Source organism: Chionomys nivalis, chromosome 2 (assembly GCF_950005125.1).
Source record: "Chionomys nivalis chromosome 2, mChiNiv1.1, whole genome shotgun sequence".
Taxonomy (NCBI): Eukaryota; Metazoa; Chordata; class Mammalia; order Rodentia; family Cricetidae; genus Chionomys; species Chionomys nivalis.
Window position 1 is genome coordinate 77060862 of NC_080087.1, and position 20593 is coordinate 77081454.

Genomic DNA, 20593 nt, shown 5'->3' on the forward strand with positions numbered 1-20593 from the left:
ACCCTAAACTTCTCCAGCCCAAGGGCTGGACTACCCTTCCCCAAACTGCCCTTCCCTATATAATCCAGTCACTTTGGTTATATGGCCCTTTTTAGTAATGTTTTTACCCTTTTGGCCTCTTGGCCCCCTGGTTCTCCCTGCTCCCCTCCACCCTCTCCTCACATGGCCTATCTCAGGGTCCTGTCCACTCTAACCTCTCCCAGATGTCCCTGCCTCTGGCTATGCTCTCCCTCACATCCGCATATCTTCTCCACCACATCTAGGAGCAGTCATGTCCTCCATTTTTATTTCTTTTTTTTTAATTCATGGAACAAATAATCAATCTGCATTTTATTTAATGGCATAAATCATTTCTGTAGGTTCTCTGTCCATAAATTAAAACATGTCCTTCTCATTATTATTAAGTCTATAATTTCTTGTAGATAAGGAGTTGTAGAGTGTTGTGGAGAATTATGACCTCCATAAAGTTCTAGAATATCATGACTTTGTTGTTCTAGAATACCATGACCTGTTCCAGCAGGTGATAAGGAGAACGGAGGGAAATGTGATTGAAACAGGGAATAAGGGGTTAATTCTATGAGCCACAGCTTTAGCAGTGTTTTGTGAACATCTCATAACTTGCTCTGCTTCAGGTGTTATTTTTTTATAGAATTTAAGGGAGAGTCTCCAGAAAGCAATTTAAAGAGCAGAATTACATCCTCAATAGTGACAGGCAGATAAGAGTATACCCAGCCAGGTGTGGTGGCACACACCTGAAACCCTAGCGCTTGGGAGATAGAAGCAGGCAGTCTCTGAGTTCGAGGCCAGCCTGGTCTACAGAGTGAGTTCCAGGACAGCCAGGACTACACAGAGAAACCCTGACTTGGTTTTTTAAAAAAAAATTTTTTAAAAAGTACCCAATTGTGGCGCACGCCTTTAATCCCAGCACTCGGGAGGCAGAGGCAGGCGGATCTCTGTGAGTTCGAGACCAGCCTGGTCTACAAGAGCTAGTTCCAGGACAGGCTCCAAAACCACAGAGAAACCCTGTCTCGAAAAACCAAAAAAAAAAAAAAAAAAAAAGTACCCAATTGATATGGCCCAAAATTTCAAATTTTGCTCTTTTAGTTTAATTACCATGAGAGTTAAACATCCATTTAAGTATTGACTAAATGAGCAGGAGAGAATGTCATCTACACACTAAAATACCTCGGGAAATTTAATCAACACCAGCTCAAGTGCTATGTCCTACTTGCAATTGTTCCTACTTTAAATTTTCCCATGTGAAGGGACCACTGATCAATCTATATTGAGTTATTCCTGTTTTGAGGAGAAACAAACAGAAAAACAAAACAAAAAAAAAAAAAAACTAAGCTCTAGGGTAGCCAGGTCCTAGCTCGGGCTCCAGCAGCTTAGCCCCAGGCGCCATTCCTTAGAACTCAAATGCTCCAGCTCTCTACAGTCTGCTGACTCCAGGCAGCTGAGATGGCCTTGGGGACATTTGCAGCCAGAGGGCTTTAAGTTGCGGTCCAGAAGCTTCGGGGTCCATTCTGCCTACCCTGCCAAGACCTGCAGAAATATATTCAACAGAAAATTCCCCCCCCCTCTCTCTCTCTCTCTTTCTCTCTCTCTCTCTCCCTCTGTCTCTCTCTCTCTCTCTCTCCCTCTCTCTCCTTTAATAAATGTTTATGGCTATTTTCTGTGTCTATGTGTCTGTTTACACGCGCCCGCCTACTGTTGGCTCTCACGGACACATAGCCCAGCATCACCGCTTGGGCCACCGCTCAGAGCCTTGGGACTGGCTGCTCAGGACCCGCATGGCTCTGCGAGGCTCCGCCAGCCTGCCCGGGACAGTCGATATATTTTTTAAAAAAACAACAATTAGTTCCTGTAAGTTTAAAATTATCAACATGGTTCATTGTTTAGGAATCAGTTGCAGTTGTTTCTCTGAATATTTTTGCACCTTTGGGCCTAACAAACATCTCAGTAATTGTATGAAACACTCTGTCTCAAAGGGTCTGATTAGAACCCATGTTTATTTCCACTCTCCACGTTCGGTCTCAACCCCTTTGGCGAGGGGCCTAGCACCTCCCTCCTTTTCTCTTTCATGCTATAACAAAGCACTCCACTGGCTCCTCACACTCACACAGCTGCACAGCACAATCTGAGTTCAACCCTCAAGGCAGAGCCGACTGTGGAAAGTCACCTGTGTCACCCGTCTCCGTTTCTCAGAAACCCATACATTGCGCTATCAACTCACAGTCTTGTCTCCAGAAGATGCTTGGCAGCCCCCATTCCCAATCCTGATATGCATTGATGATGAGCTCTTCCTGCGCTACAATGGGGACAGCAGGAGAGCAGAGGCCTGGGGGCCCAGGATCAAGGGACATGCAGGAGCTGAAACCTGGACACGAGAGACTGAGGACTTTCGGAAGAAGGAGGAGCAACTGAGGAGGATGCTGGCTGAAGTCATGAACCAGCAGGGCCAGAACAAGGGTGAGTGTGCTGAGCCAGAGTTACACGGGTTCCATCTATGACCCCTGAGGCCTGATTCTGGGCAGGGCAGGGTCAGAACAAGGGTGAGTGTGCAGAGCCAGAAGTACACGGTTCCATCTACAACCCCGAGACCTGATTTTGGGCAGGGCAGGGCCAGACTTAATGGAGTAATGCAAAATGCTTCCATGGGCCAAAGCACTGGATAGTCTCTCTTAGACTGAAGTATCAGGGGAGCTAAGGTCGAAGGACAGCACAGTGACAGGCCCCTGCCTGGGGCGGGCCAGGCCTTCATATCCTTCAGGAAACCTTGGGCTGTGAGCTTCCAGGAAATCGGAGCACTGGAGGCTTCTGGCGCATTGGCTACGATGGACAGGACTTCCTCACCTTTGACCAGAAGACTCTCACATGGGCAATGGCTATGCCCTTCACTCAGAAGACCAAGACCTTCTGGGAGACACATGCACCCAGAGCTGATGAAGTTAAGACTTTCTTGGAGGACATATGTCCTGCTCAGCTCCAAGGATACCTGGCTTCCATGAGGAACTGTCAGATGGATAAAGGTACTGACTGTCACCAGAGTTAGTTTCCAGCACCCAGGGGACATTCCTGTAGCCAAGAGGATCCTTCCCATGGTCCTTCTGGGAGTCTGTGTTCTCATTGGTGTGTAGAATCGTGGCACAGTCTAAGGTGGTGCATGTAAGTTTGGGTGTAGGGTCTACTCCAGGGTCACTTCTGGGTCCCTATTGGAAAGGATGGGGTTCCCAGATATTGCCTGGATCTCACACCAGAACCAGATAAGAAAGCTAGATAAAAACAATTGGGCTTAGGTGGTAAGACGGAGTTATGCTTGTTTGGTCAGAAGGATCCAACCGTGGAGCTGAACTACAGACCCAAGACCAGGGTCCATTGCCCAGGGTTCTGCTTTCGTTTGAAAGGGTTTAATTTTCTTTTTCTTGAGACAAGGCTTCACTACATAACCCAGGCTGGCTTTCTTTTTTCTTTAAGTTTTTTTTTATTGTTTTTATTAAGCTATATATTTTTTGCAGCTCCCCTCCCTTTCTCTCTCCTCCCTTTCTACTCTCTCCCATGGCCCCATGCTCCCAATTTACTCAGGAGATGTTGTCTTTTTTTACTTCCCATGTAGTTTAGAACTATGTATGTCTCTCTTAGGGTTCTAATTATTGTCTAGATTCTCTGGGATTGTGAATTGTAGGCTGGTTTTTCTTTGCTTTATGCCTAAAAGCCACTTATAAGTGAGTATATATAATATTTGTCTTTCTGGATCTGGGTTAACTCATTCAATATGATGTTTTCTAGATCCATCCATTTGCCTGCAAATTTCAAGATGTCATTTTTTTTTCTTCTGTGTGGTACTCCATTGAATAAATGTACCACATTTTCCTTATCCATTCTTCAGTCAAGGGGCATTTAGGTTTCCATGTTCTGGCTATGACAAACAATGCTGCTATGAACATAGTTGAGCATATGTCCTTGTAGTACGATTGAGCATCCTTTGGATATATACCCACAGTGGTATTGCTAGGTTTTGAAGTAGGTTGTTTCCTAATTTTCTGAGATATCACCATACTGATATCCAAAGGGACTGTACCAGTTTACATTCCCACCAGCAATGGATGAGTGTTCCCTTTATCCCACTACCTCTCCAGCATAAGTTGTCATCAGTGTTTTTGATCTTGGGCATTCTTACAGGTGTAAGATGGAATCCCAGAGTTGTTTTGATTTGCATTTTTCTGATGGCTAATGATGTTGAGCATTTCCTTAAGTGTCTTTCAATCATTTTAGATTCCTCTGTTGAGAGTTCTCTGTTTAGACCTGTACCCCATTTTTTATTGAATTTTTTGTTTTGGGGGAGGGTTGGGGTTTTTTTTTTTTTGTTTGTTTGTTTTTTGTTTTGTTTTGGTTTTGATGACCAATTTCATCAGTTCTTAATATATTTTGGAGATCAGCCCTCAGTCCAATGTGGGGTTGGTGAAGATCTTTTCCCATTCTGTAGGCTGCTGTTTTGTCTTGTTGACCGTGTCCTTTGCTTTACAGAAGCTTCTCAGTTTCAGGAGGTCCCACTTATAATTATTTCTCTCAGTGTCTGTGCTACTGGGGTTATATTTCGGAAGTGGTCTCCTGTGCCAATGTGTTCAAGTGTACTTCACATTTTCTCTTCTATGATGTTCAGTGTGGTTGGTTTTATATTGAGGTATTTGATCCATTTGGACTTGAGTTTTGTGCATGGTGATAGATATGGGTCTATTTTTATTCTTCTACATGTTGATACCCAGTTTTGCCAGCACCACTTGTTAAATATGCTTTCTTTTTTCCATTTTATTTTTTTTTTGTTTCTTTGTCAGAAACCAGGTGTATGGATTGATATCTGGATCTTTGATTCAGTTCCATTGTTTCTCCTGTCTGTTTTTATGCCAATACCAGGCATTTTCAGTACAGTAGCTCTGTAGTAGAGTTTGAAGTCACGGATTGTGATGTCTCCAGAAATTCCTTTATTGTACAGGGTTGTTTCAACTATCCTGGGTTTTCTTGCTTTTCCATATGAAATTGAGTACCGTTCTTTGGAGGTCTGTGAAGATATTTGCTGGGATTTTGATGGGCATTGCATTCTGTAGATAGCTTATGGTAAAATTTCCATTTTTACTATGTTAATTCTACCTACCAAAGAACATGGGAGATCTTTCCATTTTCTGATGTCTTCTTCAGTTTCTTTCTTTTTTTTAATGAATTAAGGTCTCTCTTTTTTTTCCTTTTAAAGATTTTTATTTATTATGTATACAGTGTTCTGTCTGCATATACACCTACTCGCCAGAAGAGGGCAAGATCTCATTACAGATGGTTGTGAGCTGGGAATTGAACTCAGGACCTCAGGAAGAAGAGCAGTCTTTGCTCTTAGCCTCTGAGCCATCTCTCCAGCCCCCAGTTTCTTTCTTCAAATATTTAAAGTTCTTATCATACAGGTCTTCTGCTTGTTGGTCAGAGTTACTCTGACATATTTTATGCTCTTAGTGGCCATTGTGAAGGGTGATGTTTCTCTCTTTTCTTCCTCATCCCATTTATCATCTGTGCAAAAGAGGGCTACTGATTTTTTTGAGTTAATCTTGTATCCTGCTACATTACTGAAAGTATTTATGAGTTGTTGAAGTTCCTTGGTAGAATTTTTGGGGTCACTTATATAAACTATCATATCATCAGCAAATAGTGAGAGTTTGACTTCTTTTCTGATTTATATCCCCTTGAACTCCTTTTGTTGTCTTTTTGATCTAGCTAGGACTTCAAGAACTATATTGACAAGATATGGAGAGAGTAAACAACCTTGTCTTGTTCCTGATTTCAGTGGGATCGCTTTCAGTTTCTCTCCATTTAGTTTTATGTTGACTGTTGATTTGCTGTATATTACCTTTATTATGTTTAGGTATGTTCCTTATATCCCTACTCTCTCCAAGACCTTTATCATAAGAGAATGTTATATTTTGTCAAAGGCTTTTTCAGCAACTAATGAAATGATCATGTGGTTTTTATTTTTCAGTTTTTTATATGGTGGATTACATTGACAGATTTTTGTGTGTTGGGAACCATCCCTGCATCTATGGGATGAAGCCAACTTGATCATGGTGGATAATTTTTCTGATGTGTTCTTGGATTCTGTTTGCCAGGGTTTATTGAATGTTTTTGCATCAATGTTTATGAATGAAATTCTCTTTCTTAGTAATGTCTTTCTATGGTTTGGGTATCAGGGTAATTGTAGCCTCATAAAGAGAATTTGGCAATATTCCTTCTGCTTCTATTGTGTGGAACAATTTGAGGAGATTTGGTATTAGTTTTTCTTTGAAAATATTGTGGAATTCTGTGCTGAAACCATCTGGTCCTGGGCTTTTCTTGATTGGGAGACTTTTTATGACTGTTTCTATTTCTTTAGCAGTTATAGGTCTGTTTAAATTTGCTTATCTGGTCTTGATTTAATTTTGGTAAGTGATATTTATCCAAAAAGGTGTCCATTTCCTTTAAGATCTCCAATTTTGTGGAGTACAGGTTTTTGAAATCTAACCTAATGAATCTCTGGATTTCCCCGGTGTCTATGGTTATGTCCCCCTTTTCATTTCTGATTTTATTAATTTGGGTATTCTCTCTCTGCCTTTTGGTTAGTTTGGATAAATGTTTGCCTATTTTGTTGATTTTCTCAAAGAACCAACTCTGTCTCATTGATTCTTTGTATTGTTTTTTTCATTTCTATTTTGTTTATTTGAGCTCTCAATTCCATTATTTCCTGTTGTCTAGTCCTCCTGGGTGAGTTTGCTTCTTTTTGTTCTAGTGTTTTCAAATGTCCAGTTAACTCACTAGTGTGAGATTTTTTTTCCAACTTCTTTATGTAGGCATTTAGTGCTATGAACTTTCCTCTTAATACTGCTTTCATTGTGTCCCATAAATTTGAGTATGTTGTGAGATCGTTTTTGTTGAATTTTAAGAAGTCTTTAATTTCTTCCTTTATTTCTTTCTTGACCCAGGTGAGCATTGTTTAATTTCCATGCATTTATGGGCTTTCTGGAATTAGTTTTGTTGTTGAATTCTAATTTTAAACCATGGTTATCCAATAAGATACATGAGGTTATTCCAATTTTTTTTGTATCTGTGGAGGTTTGCTTTGTTACCTTGTCTGTGGTCAGTTTTTGAGAATATTCCATGAGGTGCTGAGAAGAAGGTATATTCTTTTATGTTTGGATGGAATGTTCTATAGATATCTGTTAAGTCCATTTGGGTCATAACATCTGTTAGTTCCCTTATTTCTCTGTTAAGTTTATGTCTGACAGACCTGTCCAGCGGTAAGAGTGGGATGTTGAAGTCTCCCACTATTAGTGTGTGGAGTTTAATGTGTGATTTAAGCTTTAGAATTTTTTCTTTTACATATGAGGGTGTCCTTGTATTTGGTACATCGGTGTTCAGTATTAAGATTTCCTTTTGATGGATTTTTTTTCTGTGACTAATAAGAAATGTCCTTCTTTGTCTCTTTTGATTGATTTTAGTTTGAAGCCTATTTTGTTAGATAGTATATCTACACCAGCTTGTTTCTTAGGTCCATTTGATTGGAAAATTTTTTTACCAACCCTTTACTCTGAGGTGATGTCTGTTTTTGAGGTTAAGGTGTGTTTCTTGAATACAGCAGAAGGATGGATTCTGTTTTTGTATCCAATCTGCTAGCCTGTGTCTTTTTATAGGTGAGTTGAGTTCATTTATATTAAGGGATATTAATGGCCACTGATTGCTAGATCCTGTTATTTTAGGTTTTGTTGTTGGTCATGTTATTGTATGTGTTTTCCCCTTCTTTGGGATTTGCTGCTGTGAGATCATCTATTGTCTGTGTTTTTATGGATGTAGCCAATTTCCTTGGGTTGGAGTTTTCCTTCTAGAACTTTGTGTTGGGCTGGGCTTGTGGCTAGGTATTGGTTAAATCTGGTTCTTTTGGGGAATATTTTGTTTTGTCTGTCTATGGTAATTGAAAGTTTTGTTGGGTATAGTAGTCTGGGCTGGCATCCGTGGTTTCTTAATGTCTGCATAACACTTCACCAGGACTTTCTGACTTTCATTGTTTCCATTGAGAAGTCAGGTGTAATTCAGATAAGTCTGCCTTTATATGTTACTTGACCTTTTTCTTTTGCAGCTGTATTCTGTATGTTTAGGGTTTTGATTATTGTGTGGCAAGGGGTCTTTTTTTGAATCCAGTCTATTGGTTGTTCTATAAGCTTCTTGTATCTTCATATACATATCTTTCTTTAGGTGGGAAAGTTTTCTTCTATGATTTTATTGAATCTGTTTTCTGTGCCTTTGAGCTGGAGTTCTCCTTCCTCTATACCTATTAATCTTAGGTTTGCTATTTTCATAATGTCCCATATTTTCTGGATATTTTGTGTTAAGCTTTTGTTAGATGTAATGTTTTCATTGACCAATGAGTCTGTTTCCTCTATTGCATCTTCAGTGCTTGAGATTGTCTTTTCCATCTCTTGTGTTCTGCTGTTCATGCTTGTGTTTGTGGTTCCTGATTGTTTTCTCATAATTTCCGTTTCTATAATTCCCTCCGTTTGTGTTTTCTTTATTATCTCTATTTCAGTTTTCAAGTCTTTAATCATTTCTTTTATCTGTTTGATTGCTTTTTTTGTTTTCCTTAATGGATTTATTGATTTCTTCCAATTTTTTCTTTGTCTTTTCTTCCATTTCTTTGAGGGAATTTTTCATTTCCTCTTTAAGGGCCTCAAACATTCTCCTAAAGTTATTTTTAGGTCATTTTTTTTTCTGCTTCATCTATATTTGGGTGTTCAAGTCTTGCTGTTGTAGGGCCACTAGTTTTTACTGGTGTTGTTGCTCTTTGTGGTGTTGAGTGTGTTCTTACCTTGTCTACCCACCTTTTCCTCTGATTGGTGTAGTTGGTGATGTCTGTGTCTCTGGTGATCAATCTTCCAGGTGCCAGTGGATCCAAGGCTCACATGGTTGCTCCTTATGGTGCAGTCAGGACCATGGTTTCAGTTACCCTGGAGGTCACATGGTGTTCCTGGAGGTCACTCAGCACTCCCTGGGGACACTGTGCAGTACAGGGGGTTGTTCAGGTCTGCTCCCATAGAGGTTGTTTGCTTGGGGCTGGTTCCACTGAAGTTGTTGCCTTGAGTCTGCTCTGGCAGAGGTTGCTGGTTCAGGCCTGCTCCAGGGGACTCTGGCTGTGGTAGCTAGCTCAGGCCTGCTCCAGTAGAGGTCACTGGCTCAGGCCTGTTTCGGTAGATGTCCCTGACCTGGGCCTGGCCCCTGAGGAGGTCCCTGGCTTAGGACTGGTCCCACAGAGTTCTCTGGCTCAGGCCTGCTCCTTTGGAGGTCCCTGACTCATCTCACCACTCACCAGCTCTTCCTCATTTTCCCCCAGGCCCCCCAGAAGTGAAGGTGACCAACAGGACATATCCAGTGGGCAGGATCACCCTGACATGCCGGGCTTTTAATCTGTGTCCTCCTGTGGACACCCTGACCTGGCTTCAGGATGGGAAGCCAGTACAGCAGCGGATCTTCGGGCCTAGGACCATCTTGCCCAGTGGGGACGGGACCTACCAGACCTGGGCGTCTATTTGGATTCTTCCTGGACAGGAACCAGAGTTCACCTGCTACCTGAGGCACTATGATATGAAGGTCCCTGCTGCCCCTAGTAAGAAAATGAGGCAACAATCCGCCTCAGGGGGTAGGAGGCAGGGGCAGGAAGGATCCATAGGTCACACAGTGACCAGTGATACTGCTAGCCCCCCTCCTGCCTCAACTGTATCTGCACTCCCCATTGTGTTGGTGGTGGTGCTGGCTAAAGACAACTGAAGCCAGAACACCAAGGACAGAAAACTGCCAGGTAAGGAGCCCATGTTGTGGATCTGCTTTCTCCTCTTGCTTTTGACTAGAGACAGAACTATTTTTTCTTCTCTCCTTTGCTGCTGAATTAGGAGGGAAGTGGGTGAGCCTTTTCCTGCATCCGTTACGTCCTAGAGGCTACTGAGGAGCCAGGCCAAGCAGAAGAAGGGCAGTGTCAGTCAAAAACCAAACAACCCTCTCTCACAATAAAGAGAAAGAACATGGTTATTCTGAAGTCAGATATGACTGACTAAGGCCTAGGAACACAGATCTAAGTCTCCCCAAAAACCTTGTTCCAATGCATTTACCATCTGATGAAATGTTTCTTGTGGTAGAACAAGGAAATCTTCAATCAAGATATTTTTCAAATACATTAGTGGGAATATCAGGTAGACGGGGCCCAGCAAGGAGAGGCAAGTATCTCATGACATTCTGGTTGGTGGAAGCTACTGATCCCTGGATACATTTCAAAGGCTTCACCCACTTGTCAGAAGAATAGCAGGTCATACTCAGAGGTCCACTAAAGATAGCCCTAGGATAGCAGGCAATCTTCTCAATCTCTGCTGTCAGGGACTTCTCATCAGGCCCTTGGGCTCTAATATTGCTGTGTCTTTGTGTGTGTGTGTGTGTGTGTGTGTGTGTGTGTGTGTGAAACATGTTTTGTGTGTATGTTTGTGTGTATAGTATATATGTGTATGTTTATGTGTTTGTGCAACGTGTGGATACGTGCGATGTGTGGATGTGTGGTATATGTGTGTGTATGCAGTTTGTGTGTGGTGTGTCGTATGTCTCTGTGGTGTGTCAGTGTTATGTATATATGTCTATGTATGTTTATATATGTGTGATGTATTGTGTGAGGATGTATGTGTGTGGTATACATGCATGTGGTGTGTGTGTACATGCAGTTTGTGTGTAGTGTGTCATGTGTGTGTTTGGTGTGTCTGTGGTATATATATGTGTATGTAGGTGTACATATGTGTGACATGTGTGTGTGGTATGTGTGTGGTATATGCACATGTGGTGTGTGTGGTATATGTATACGTATAAGGAGTATGTCTGTGGTGTATGTGTGTGTGGTATGTGTATATGTTTGTGGTGTATCTGTGTATGTGGTGTGTGCATGTGGTGTGAGAGGGAGCACATGCCAAGATGCACATGCAGAGGCAAGAGGGTAACTTTGTAGAACCTGTTCTTTTCACCAAACTTTATGGGGGACCTGGGAATCCCACTCAAATCATGGCCTGAGCCACAAGCACCTTTACCCATTCAGGCATCCCCCTCAGCCTGTACTACTTCAAATACTCTTTTTAAAAGCAGAGGAATTATTAATGACAGGATAGAAAAAAGTAGGTCACACTTGTGAGGAATTAAGATTGCATGGGCCTTGGAGGGGCCTGACCAAATCCTACTTCACAGTCAGAAGGAGAAATGCAATCTTGGGAGGAGTTGCTTGTAATAACTTCCATGCTGTCTCAAAAATGTGACTATTATTTAATTCTAATCTTATTGGATACCCTAAATACTTGTTGACCGTGCTTTAACCTGTTCCTTGAATTTGACATGCTCCCCACCGTATAGATTTGACTCAGACCTGGTATTAATAAGATATTCTGCCAAATCATTTTTAAATGTTCAGTCAAGTTCCCAGGTAATCAAAATTTCTCTGGAAATCCCTCAACCCTTGAAAAAAAAACCCTAGTCTTGCAATTTGGGGCCCATATACACCCCCCTCCTCCAGTGTTTGATGCTTTTTTTTTAAACCCCTGCTTTAGAGAGAGAGCCCTGTCTGACATAAAATACAGCTCGCTTAATTTGACCAAAGAATTTGGCTAATTGTCTCTACTCTTGTTCACCAGGATAAACTAGTGGAGATCCCAGTGAGATCAAGACCCCCAACCCATATTCTGAAGCCAGACCTTCAACTCCAAAACTCCAGGACCCAACCCTGCCTTGGAAGGTGCACACCTTGAAGATCTTCCAAGACTCCAACGCATTCTCTGGTTTGGTAGGTTGTTGTAGTGAGCTGTGGCACTGAAAAGAAACCAGGAGCGCTCCATTGTAAGTCCTTGTAAGTCATAGAAGGCAGCTCCTCCTATAGCAGCATTTCTCAACCTGTGGGTCTCGACCACTGAAAAACACATATTTCCAATAATCTTAGGAGCTGACAGCTTACCCAGTAGCAAAATTATAGTTATGAAGTAGCTACGAAAATAAATTTATGGTTAGGAGTTCCTAAGACGCTCATAAATCTATGCTTCCTGATGGTCATGAACCACAGGTTGAAAACCCCAATTCTATGGCATAGATGTACTGTTTCTGATGGGATCCTGTTTAGGGACAGAGAGGTACCTGATGAGGTATAAGAACTCCTGTCCCAAGCAATAGCAAGGCGTTTGGGGGCTTTAGTGTATTATTCTTGGTCGCCTGTGTTTTGTTCTGTATGCTGTTTCTCTCCTGCCCAGGGCACTAGTGAAAAGTGACTCTGCCCACCTAGTTCTGGCTTCTGGGGACCAAGGAGGATATCTGAAAAGCCAAGTTAAATGTATGAATGAAGGTGGGCATCACATGCTTTGTTTCTGACCAATCTCTTTTGGCTACATGAACGTTCTCTGTACTATTTAATGGTTTTGATTTTTGCTGACTCCGTCCCTTGAACATTTTGTGTTCTATGGTTTCATTTTTCCCTGTCTGTCTCTTTAACTCTTCTGCCCACCTTGCCCCCCTCCACCTGCCACAGCAGCAGCCCCTGAAGCTCAGAGAAAACTTTGTTTTCCCTTCCTGAGTAGGCTGCTAGGTGCAGGCTTTGGACCCACATACATAGCCAGGGCAGGCAGATGGACAGCAAGGACTAGAAGGGCAAGATGTGAAGCTGGATGAGCAGGCATTGGGACCCAGGATCTAGAATCTGCTCCAGCACTTGTGGTTACCCCACAGACTCCCCAAGGGTGAATCCTAATGGATTCTTCCCACCTCCTCACCCCAGGAAAACCACAGCCTACAAAGTGGGGAGGGAGAGGTACACCCAGCAGAGGAAGATAGGGCAGTGATCACTTTGGTTGTTTGCCATGACTGCTGTTTCTGCTCTTGGGTTTCTCTGGTCCCTCCTACTGGTTACTGAATTGAATTCAGCAGGGATTCAGGGGTGTTTTTTTAGATACAGATACTATTGAAATATCATTTTACACTGCTCTGCTTTACGGGAAAGCTGGCTGTGGAGTTGGGCTATTGCTCCTGCTTCTCTAGACCCAAGCACATTTATTTAAAATTATTCTTTCTGCTCTATGATCCTTCTATGAGACACCTGATTTTATGACAAAAATAGAACAAAACAAAACAGCCCCAAAAAAGCAGGGCAGTGGTGGCTAACATCTTCAATCCCAGCTCTCAGAAAGCAGAGACAGGTAGATCTCTGAGTTAAAGGCCAGCCTGGTCTACAGACAAGAGTCTAGGGTGCCAAAAAAGAACAAAAATAAAAAGAAATTCAGAGGGAAATGAGGATTTTAAAAATGATGTCCCACAGGGAACTCTAGAGCAAAGACAGCATCTTAAAGTTTGTCTTGCCTCAAAACAAAAGGTAATGTGCACAAGCCTCTTGCTGAGTCTACAGGACTGTGAACTACAGCAGCCACCTCAATGAATGTTTTCCTTTATAAGCAATGGTCATGGTGCCTCTTCACAACAATAGAAATCCTAACTAAGACAGAGGTTGGTACCAAGGATTGAGGTATTGCTGTGAGAGACCTGACCATACTTTTGTTTGAAAGAATATAGACCTTGAGACTGTGGAATAGAAAAGCAGTGGAATGTTTTAAGTGCTACTTAACGGGGCATACTAGTAGGAGCATGGAAGACAGTGGTGCTGAGTATGATTTAAGCTGGGGGGGCAGCTGGCTCAAGAGGCTTCAGAGGAGAAGCACTTTAGTATGTGACCTAGAGATTGTTCTTGTGATATTTTGGTGAAGAGAAAGTGGTTGCTTTTTGCCCTTGTCCAAAGAGTATGTCTGAAGAGTTTTGGATTAATTTCATTGACCAAGGAAATCTCAAAACAGCCCAGTGTAGACTCTGTCATGTGGTTATTAGTGGTAACTCTAATGAAGATTCATAAAGAAAAAGAGCAAGCTGAGCAGAGGAAACCACAAAATGTAAAATTTTAAAGAGAAAAGAAACACCAAAAAATGGAATGGAACTAAGTCCTTTGTTCAAGGAGATAAACAGATTAAGAAAGATAATAAAGGAAGTGGTAACTTCAAGACAAGATCCCAACCAGTTAAATTTCCAACTTGTGAAAAGAAATTAAAGAAAAGCTTAGAACTGGGTGTGGTAGTGCATGCCTTTAATTCCAGCACTGGCAGAGGCTGGCAGATCTCTGAGTTTGAAGCCAGTCGAGTCTAACTATTGAAAACAGAAAGCTGATGAAGATGAAGCCGGGAGGTGGTGGCGCACACCTTTAATCCCAGCACTCAGGAGGCAGAGGCAGGTGGATCTCTGTGACTTCGAGGCCAGCCTGGTCTACAAGAGCTAGTTCCAGGATGGGCACCAAAGCTACAGAGAAACCTTGTCTCGAAAAATCCAAAAAATAAAAAAGGGGAGGGAGGGAGGGAGTGAGGGAGGGAAAGAGAGAGAGAGAGAGAGAGAGAGAGAGAGAGAGAGAGAGAGAGAGAGAGAGAGAGAAAGAAAGAAAGAAAGAAAGAAAGAAAGAAAGAAAGAAAGAAAGAAAGAAAGAAAGAAAGAAAGAAAGAAAGAAAAGAAAGAAAGCTGGTGAAGATGCAATTGTTCCAGCCACAGTAACTTTGGTCATGTGATTCTGGCTATGGAATTTGTCCCTGCAAATAAGGAAAGTCACTGAGGCCAAGCATGTGTCAGGGAAGTCCACGAATGGAGACCTAGAGAGGCCATTGTGTGATGCTGTGAAGATGAAGCCTGGATTGCCTTGGAAAACCCAAAATGTTAGAGATGCCAGGGTTGTTGGATATCTACTGAGGAAATCTGCTAAAAGGGAGTGCAATCACCCAAGAAAAGGAAGTATGCTGTAGTTAACAAAGCTGAATGGGATTGGAGATCTGAAGAGCATTTTGACATCAGATATGGAGATGCAGAGTTTGGAGTTTGTCCAGCTGGTATTTAGTCTTGTTGTGGTTCAGTATTTCCTCATTGTGCTCCCTTCCTTATGTTTTGGAATGGTAATGTATATCCTGTGCCATTATATGTTGGAAGTATGTGATCTGCTTTTTGATTGTAATTTTACAGGGGATTACAGTTAAGAAATTACATGAGTCTCAGAAGAGATTTTGGACTTTGAAGCAAATTTGGTACTGTTAGAGACTAATTGGACTGAGTGCATTTTTGCAATATGATATGGCTACAAGCTTTTGAGGGCTGGGGAGTGGAATGTGCTGTTTGGAAAGAAAATGATACCCAAAGGGGGTGGCACTATTAGGAGATGTGGCCCTGCTGGAGGAAGTGTGTCACGGTGGAGGTGGACTATCAGGTCTTATATATGCTCAAGATACCACCCAGAGTCACAGTCCACTTCCTGTTGCCTTCTGATCGAAAGGAAATCAACACCATGTCTGCCTGCACACTGCCATCTGCCCATCATGATGACCAGAGACTAAACCTCTGAACTGTAAGCGGCCATCTCAATCAAATGCTTTCCTTGATAAGTGTTGCCTTGGCTATGGTGTCTCTGCACAGCAATAGAAACCCTAATAGAAACTGTATGATAGGATGAAAGCCCAGTACTACGATATGCAGATGCAGGTTATTTGTAGCAAACTATGCAAAAGCCGAGGACCGGCTCATACTGCTGGATGTAGCTGGGGCATCAATGGCTACCGCGTTTCCTGTTAAATTCTGCTGGGCCAACAACACACCCAGTCTAAAAACCCCCAGCAAATTCAATGATTCTAAGGGCTAATATTAAAATGAAAATACTAATCAATTTAAAATTAAGTTTGAATCTTGGTCTTATAGAAGCTAATAACTTGTTCAAGACTCTTTAAAAAATAATTAAGGGGGAACTGGGAGGGGGAGGGAGGGAAAGCTGGGGTCAGGATGTACTGCAGAAGAGTAGAATAAATTAAAACATTTTTAAAAATTATAACATAAGGGTTGATAGGCACCTAATAAATGACTAATCTGTTCAGAACTATGCTTATGGTCACACTGGCTACAAATGTAATATATTTACATGAATTACTCCCTATGTGTATTTTCAGGGCTAAACCTTAAACAAATAACTAAAAACACAAATAAAGTTTATTTAAATCAGGTATTCTTTTTTTTTTTTTTTTTGGTTTTTCGAGACAGGGTTTCTCTGTGGTTTTGGAGCCTGTCCTGGAACTAGCTCTTGTAGACCAGGCTGGTCTCGAACTCACAGAGATCTGCCTGCCTCTGCCTCCCAAGTGCTGGGATTAAAGGCGTGCGCCACCACCGCCCAGCGTAAATCAGGTATTCTTAATAGATGGCCCTCAACACTTTTCAGAGCTCCACTGGATATGGCATTTAAAATGTTTAATTAAAAAGTTTCCTATGATTGACAGAAATGCCAGCTCCTAAAGGTGACCCTAAGCACTCCAAAGAAGACAGATGGAGCGTGCGTGTGATTGTGGTCACGCTAACCACTGGGAAGAGCTGCCCATGCCTTGCCTGTTGCCATGGTCCTGCCCAAACTGTGGACACTGTAGGGTTGACTCTGGATCCTCAAAGTGAGGTCATTTCTCCCAGGTGTCTTCTCCACAGGAAAATCTCTCAGATTTTCTGGATCTAGTAGCTGGAGGTCAATAATGTCCTATATGACAGCCAAAGACTGACCTCTGTGCCCAGCAAAACTACCAACAGAGCCTAGGGTAACTGTCCAGGTAACTGTAAGTCTGTAAGTTCTGATACCCTGGTACAGCACTGAGCTATTATTATCAAGGTTTTAAATTTCCTTTGGATGTCTTCCAAACAGACTTGAAAATGCTTCTCATAATGCTAAAAATATCTCTCCCCAATCTATATCCAGCCCTCTGGACATGAGGACACACACACAAAGAATGTCCTTATGTCCTTGCCTTTTAACCCAAAGCCATAGTTTTTGCTGTGAGTCTACTCCAGCTGTTCACAGTCGCCCATTAGCTGCTTTTTCTAGAGGATTTTAGCACAGATGGCAAACGGTGGCGATGCTAATATGACTGGTAACTTATCTAAAAGTAATTCCTGTAAGCTTCAGGAAGTCGAGGGGTCAGAAGACTTGGCTCCACCTCTCACAGATCAAAAGCCCCAGATAAGCATTCCTGTCAATAGACAGGTGTTCCCCACACTGCCTGTCCCAGAGGGTGCGATCTCGCTCCCCCACCCTCCCACTCCAGTCTTGAGACTCCTCCCCTCCCACAACTACCAGGATTAAAAACCAGTAAACACCAAATGTAAACGTTTCCTTTATGTTCTTTAACTTCTGTCTCTGGCCTGTATTTTGTTCAAACCCCTGCTTTAGGGAGATAGCCTTGCTTGACAGAAAATACAACTCGCTTAATTGATTAACACCTACTTCCTACTTTTTTCATAGAAATGTATATGTTCTCCCTCCTTTTTTTTTTTAATTAGTTCTTTGAGAACGTTGTAAGAGTCACTGTGGCTGAAAACACCAAGCACTTTGAATCGAGGCCATGGAAGGCCAAGGTTGACCTCTGTTCTCCATACTCACTTGCCACACACTTTCATGAGCACCAGTCTACACATATGTATGCACACACACGCACACACATGCACAAAAAGCAGTATTTCATAATTATTATGCAATTTGACAGACATGACCCAGGCAGGAGAAACCACATTAACAGAATTTTTCCTATTGTGGCTCTCTGGCACGTGAGAGCAGTACCTAGTGGAAAAACATAGGAACCTAACATCTGACTGAAACATAAAGTTCAGGCCTTTTAGATTTACTTTAAAAGATGTATCTTTATTACTTTTAATGTTCTATGTGAGGGGAGGAGTATGTGAACATGCATGCAGTCCCCTCGGCGGCCAGAAGAGGGTGCTATATCTCACCAAAGCTTGAGATAAGAGTTTGGCTATGAGCACCTGTTGCAAGTGGAGCTCCTAACCATTGAGACATCTTGCCAGCACCGAAACTACAGCTCTTTAACGGCTCATTCAATACAAAGACAAAGAACAAGTCCTGTTCTGTGTGGCAGTTTTTTGTAAACATCACTCCATCACCCAGTTTTATCTTGGGGCACTAAAATTTGACCCAGGGAATTTTTAGTAACCTTTAATTATAGCCAATTAGTTCCAGTTTAGACTGCCACTTTTGCCTCATCAATCTATTTCCATTCTAGAACAATTCCTTACCTTAGGACAAACTCATTTGACCTCTGGACGTTATTTCCTTTCCCTTTTTAAACTTGTGTTTTTAATTTTTACAGCTTGTTCTTGCTTGATGGTTCCTTTCTCATTATCACAAAATGTAAAAAGCATTGGTTATAAAATAACTATATTCCAAATGAAAGCTCAAGCCTGACATGCTGGTGCACGCCTTTAATCCCAGCACTCAGGAGGCAGGGGGATCTCTGTGAGTTCCAGGCCAGCCAGAGCTACACAATGAGATCCTGCTCCCTTCCCGCCCCCCCACCCAAAAAAAAAAAAAAACTTTACTATGTATGAAGTCTCCTGTCTGTTATGGTTTTTGTCTCTTTAAAAGGCAAGCCGTGCTCACCCTCTCTGGCCCCCTTCTTCCTTCCCCCTCCATAACCCCCTGAATAAATATTCAACCTCACTCTACATGTTGTGTCTATCCATGTCTCTGTCTCCTGCCTGCCACCACATGGCCTGCGGGAATCTTGCAGGGACCCGCCTCTCTGTCTGGGACTGGCTGCTCCCAGAGCCCGCTGCCTGCCTACTGCAACAGGGGACCCAGCAACATTTTTTAAAAATCGTAAAACTGTCTATCTTTCTACAATAGTCGTTCCCTTTGATTAAAAATTTTTCTTCTAAAAAAAAATTCGTCTGCTTGAAGAGAAAAAGGAAAGAGGCAGAAGGTAAGACCCTGTGGCTGAAAAGACTACATGCCCTGGTTGCCAGACACGGTACTCAGGTCAGAACTGAGCTGAAGGCTTCCTCCCTGCCCACTAGCTCATTTATTAAGGAACTGGGAGTGTTTTTTTACAACGCACTGACGTGTGTAATGGCTGTATTTTTATTTTGAGGAGTGTTTAACTTTTTTTTGGTTTGTTTTTTGTTGGTTTTAAACAAACTCTCACAGAGCTCACCCTAGACTCAAACACACTATGTAGCAGAGGCTGGCTTTGAACTCCTAATCCTTCCACCTCCACTTCCCGTGTGCTGGGATTAAAAGCATGCACCACACCTGGCATAAAAATCTTGTTTTCTGGTTACATCATTCATTGTAGTCCTGTTGTTCTCACCCAAGAGAAGGAGCACAGGACAAATGCCTTGTGACGTTTTCACTGAGCCCCAGAGTTCCGGCTGGGAGCACGCACTCCCGTGATCACAAGTCTAAGAGGCCCCGAGCTGAGTGAGCAGGGCGTTGTAAAGGTAAAGCCATTCCTTAACATGGCTGTGATGGCTGCTAGCGAGCGTGACAGGACGTGTACTTTAATGAGATTTCGGCACAGCAGTGTCACCATGCAGAGCGATGGCGCGTGAGTTCTGGTTCCTGTAAAGCGCTGTGCTGTGTCACCGTGCTGAGCAACGACTGGTGAATTCTGGTTCCCGTAGAGCGTTGTGCATGTCTGACGGTCAGGCTGACCTCAGTTTTCGCCCGAGGTCGGAGAGGAGTGAGCAAATGTGGTTTTTCACTTTACATCTATGACCCTTGAGGTTGTGAGGCTTGACGTCGTGGAGTTTCCCTGATTGATAGTTTCCTGAAAAAAAAGACTACATTTCCCAGCTTCCCTTGCAGCCAGGCAAAGTGTCTCTGGAATGGAGGGATAACGAGAGTGCGCACACACACGTACACACAGGCCTTGTAGTCATTTCCACTCCTATAGGGGCTCACAGACATCTTTTTCCTGCAGGCGTTCTCTCATCCACCCACGTGGATGGGCCTAGGTGCCGTTGCCACTAACAAACGGGGTCCGGTTTATGCAGGGTCAGGTGCCTCATTCTGTCTTCCGTTTTTTTGTTTTGTTTTTTTTTTAAGCCGCCTCAGAAATCTTACACTGATAATCATATCACACGTGTTGTGCATTAAATACCTGCCCCTGCTTATATGTTTCCAGGGTCCTTATGCCGGGAGGAGCAGCCTGACTCTCGCGAAGTTCCCCCAATCAGGCCCCACCCAGAGGTGCAGAGGCACATTCCTCTGGCCTGGATCTCCAGCTACAAAGCACGCAGCTTTGGTAAGAGAGAGAGAGAGAGAGAGAGAGAGAGAGAGAGAGAGAGAGAGAGGGGAGGGAGGGAGGGAGGGAGGGAGGGAGGGAGGGAGGGAGGGAGGGAGGGAGGGAGGGAGGGAGGGAGGGAGGGAGGGAGGGAGGGAGGGAGGGAGGGAGAGGGAGGGAGGGAGGGAGGGAAGGAGGGTGTGTGTGTGTGTGTGTGTGTGTTGGGGGGGCACGACATAGCACTGGGGTGAGGCTAGCGCCAGTGGTCACTAGGACCATCACAACTTGGTCACTTTCTGCATCTTCCCTGTCTTCTCACGTGCTGGCCACACTAATTTTGGCTTCCCTTAAGAATGGAAACTGGCTTCCAGAAGTTCTCACGGTTGTGAGCGTCCTCCAAAAACATCAGT

General features: G+C 43.0%; 1 protein-coding gene across 6 annotated transcripts in view; it reads left to right on the top strand.

Moving 5' to 3' along the window:
- LOC130867260 (MHC class I-like protein MILL2) overlaps positions 1-20593 on the top strand; it is a 40102-nt gene that overhangs the window by 17022 nt on the left and 2487 nt on the right. For 2 of the 6 annotated variants that reach the window (XM_057759064.1, XM_057759041.1), the window contains 4 exons: positions 2209-2472; positions 2757-3032; positions 9395-9859; positions 11715-14442. In XM_057759064.1, coding sequence (XP_057615047.1) covers positions 2209-2472; positions 2757-3032; positions 9395-9828 — 974 coding nt within the window. In that variant the 3' untranslated portion in view covers positions 9829-9859; positions 11715-14442. Of the gene's footprint in view, positions 1-2208; positions 2473-2756; positions 3033-9394; positions 9860-11714; positions 14443-20084; positions 20205-20593 lie in introns of those variants that run through there. The other 4 variants (XR_009056445.1, XR_009056443.1, XR_009056447.1 and 1 more) reach the window with 4 other exon arrangements.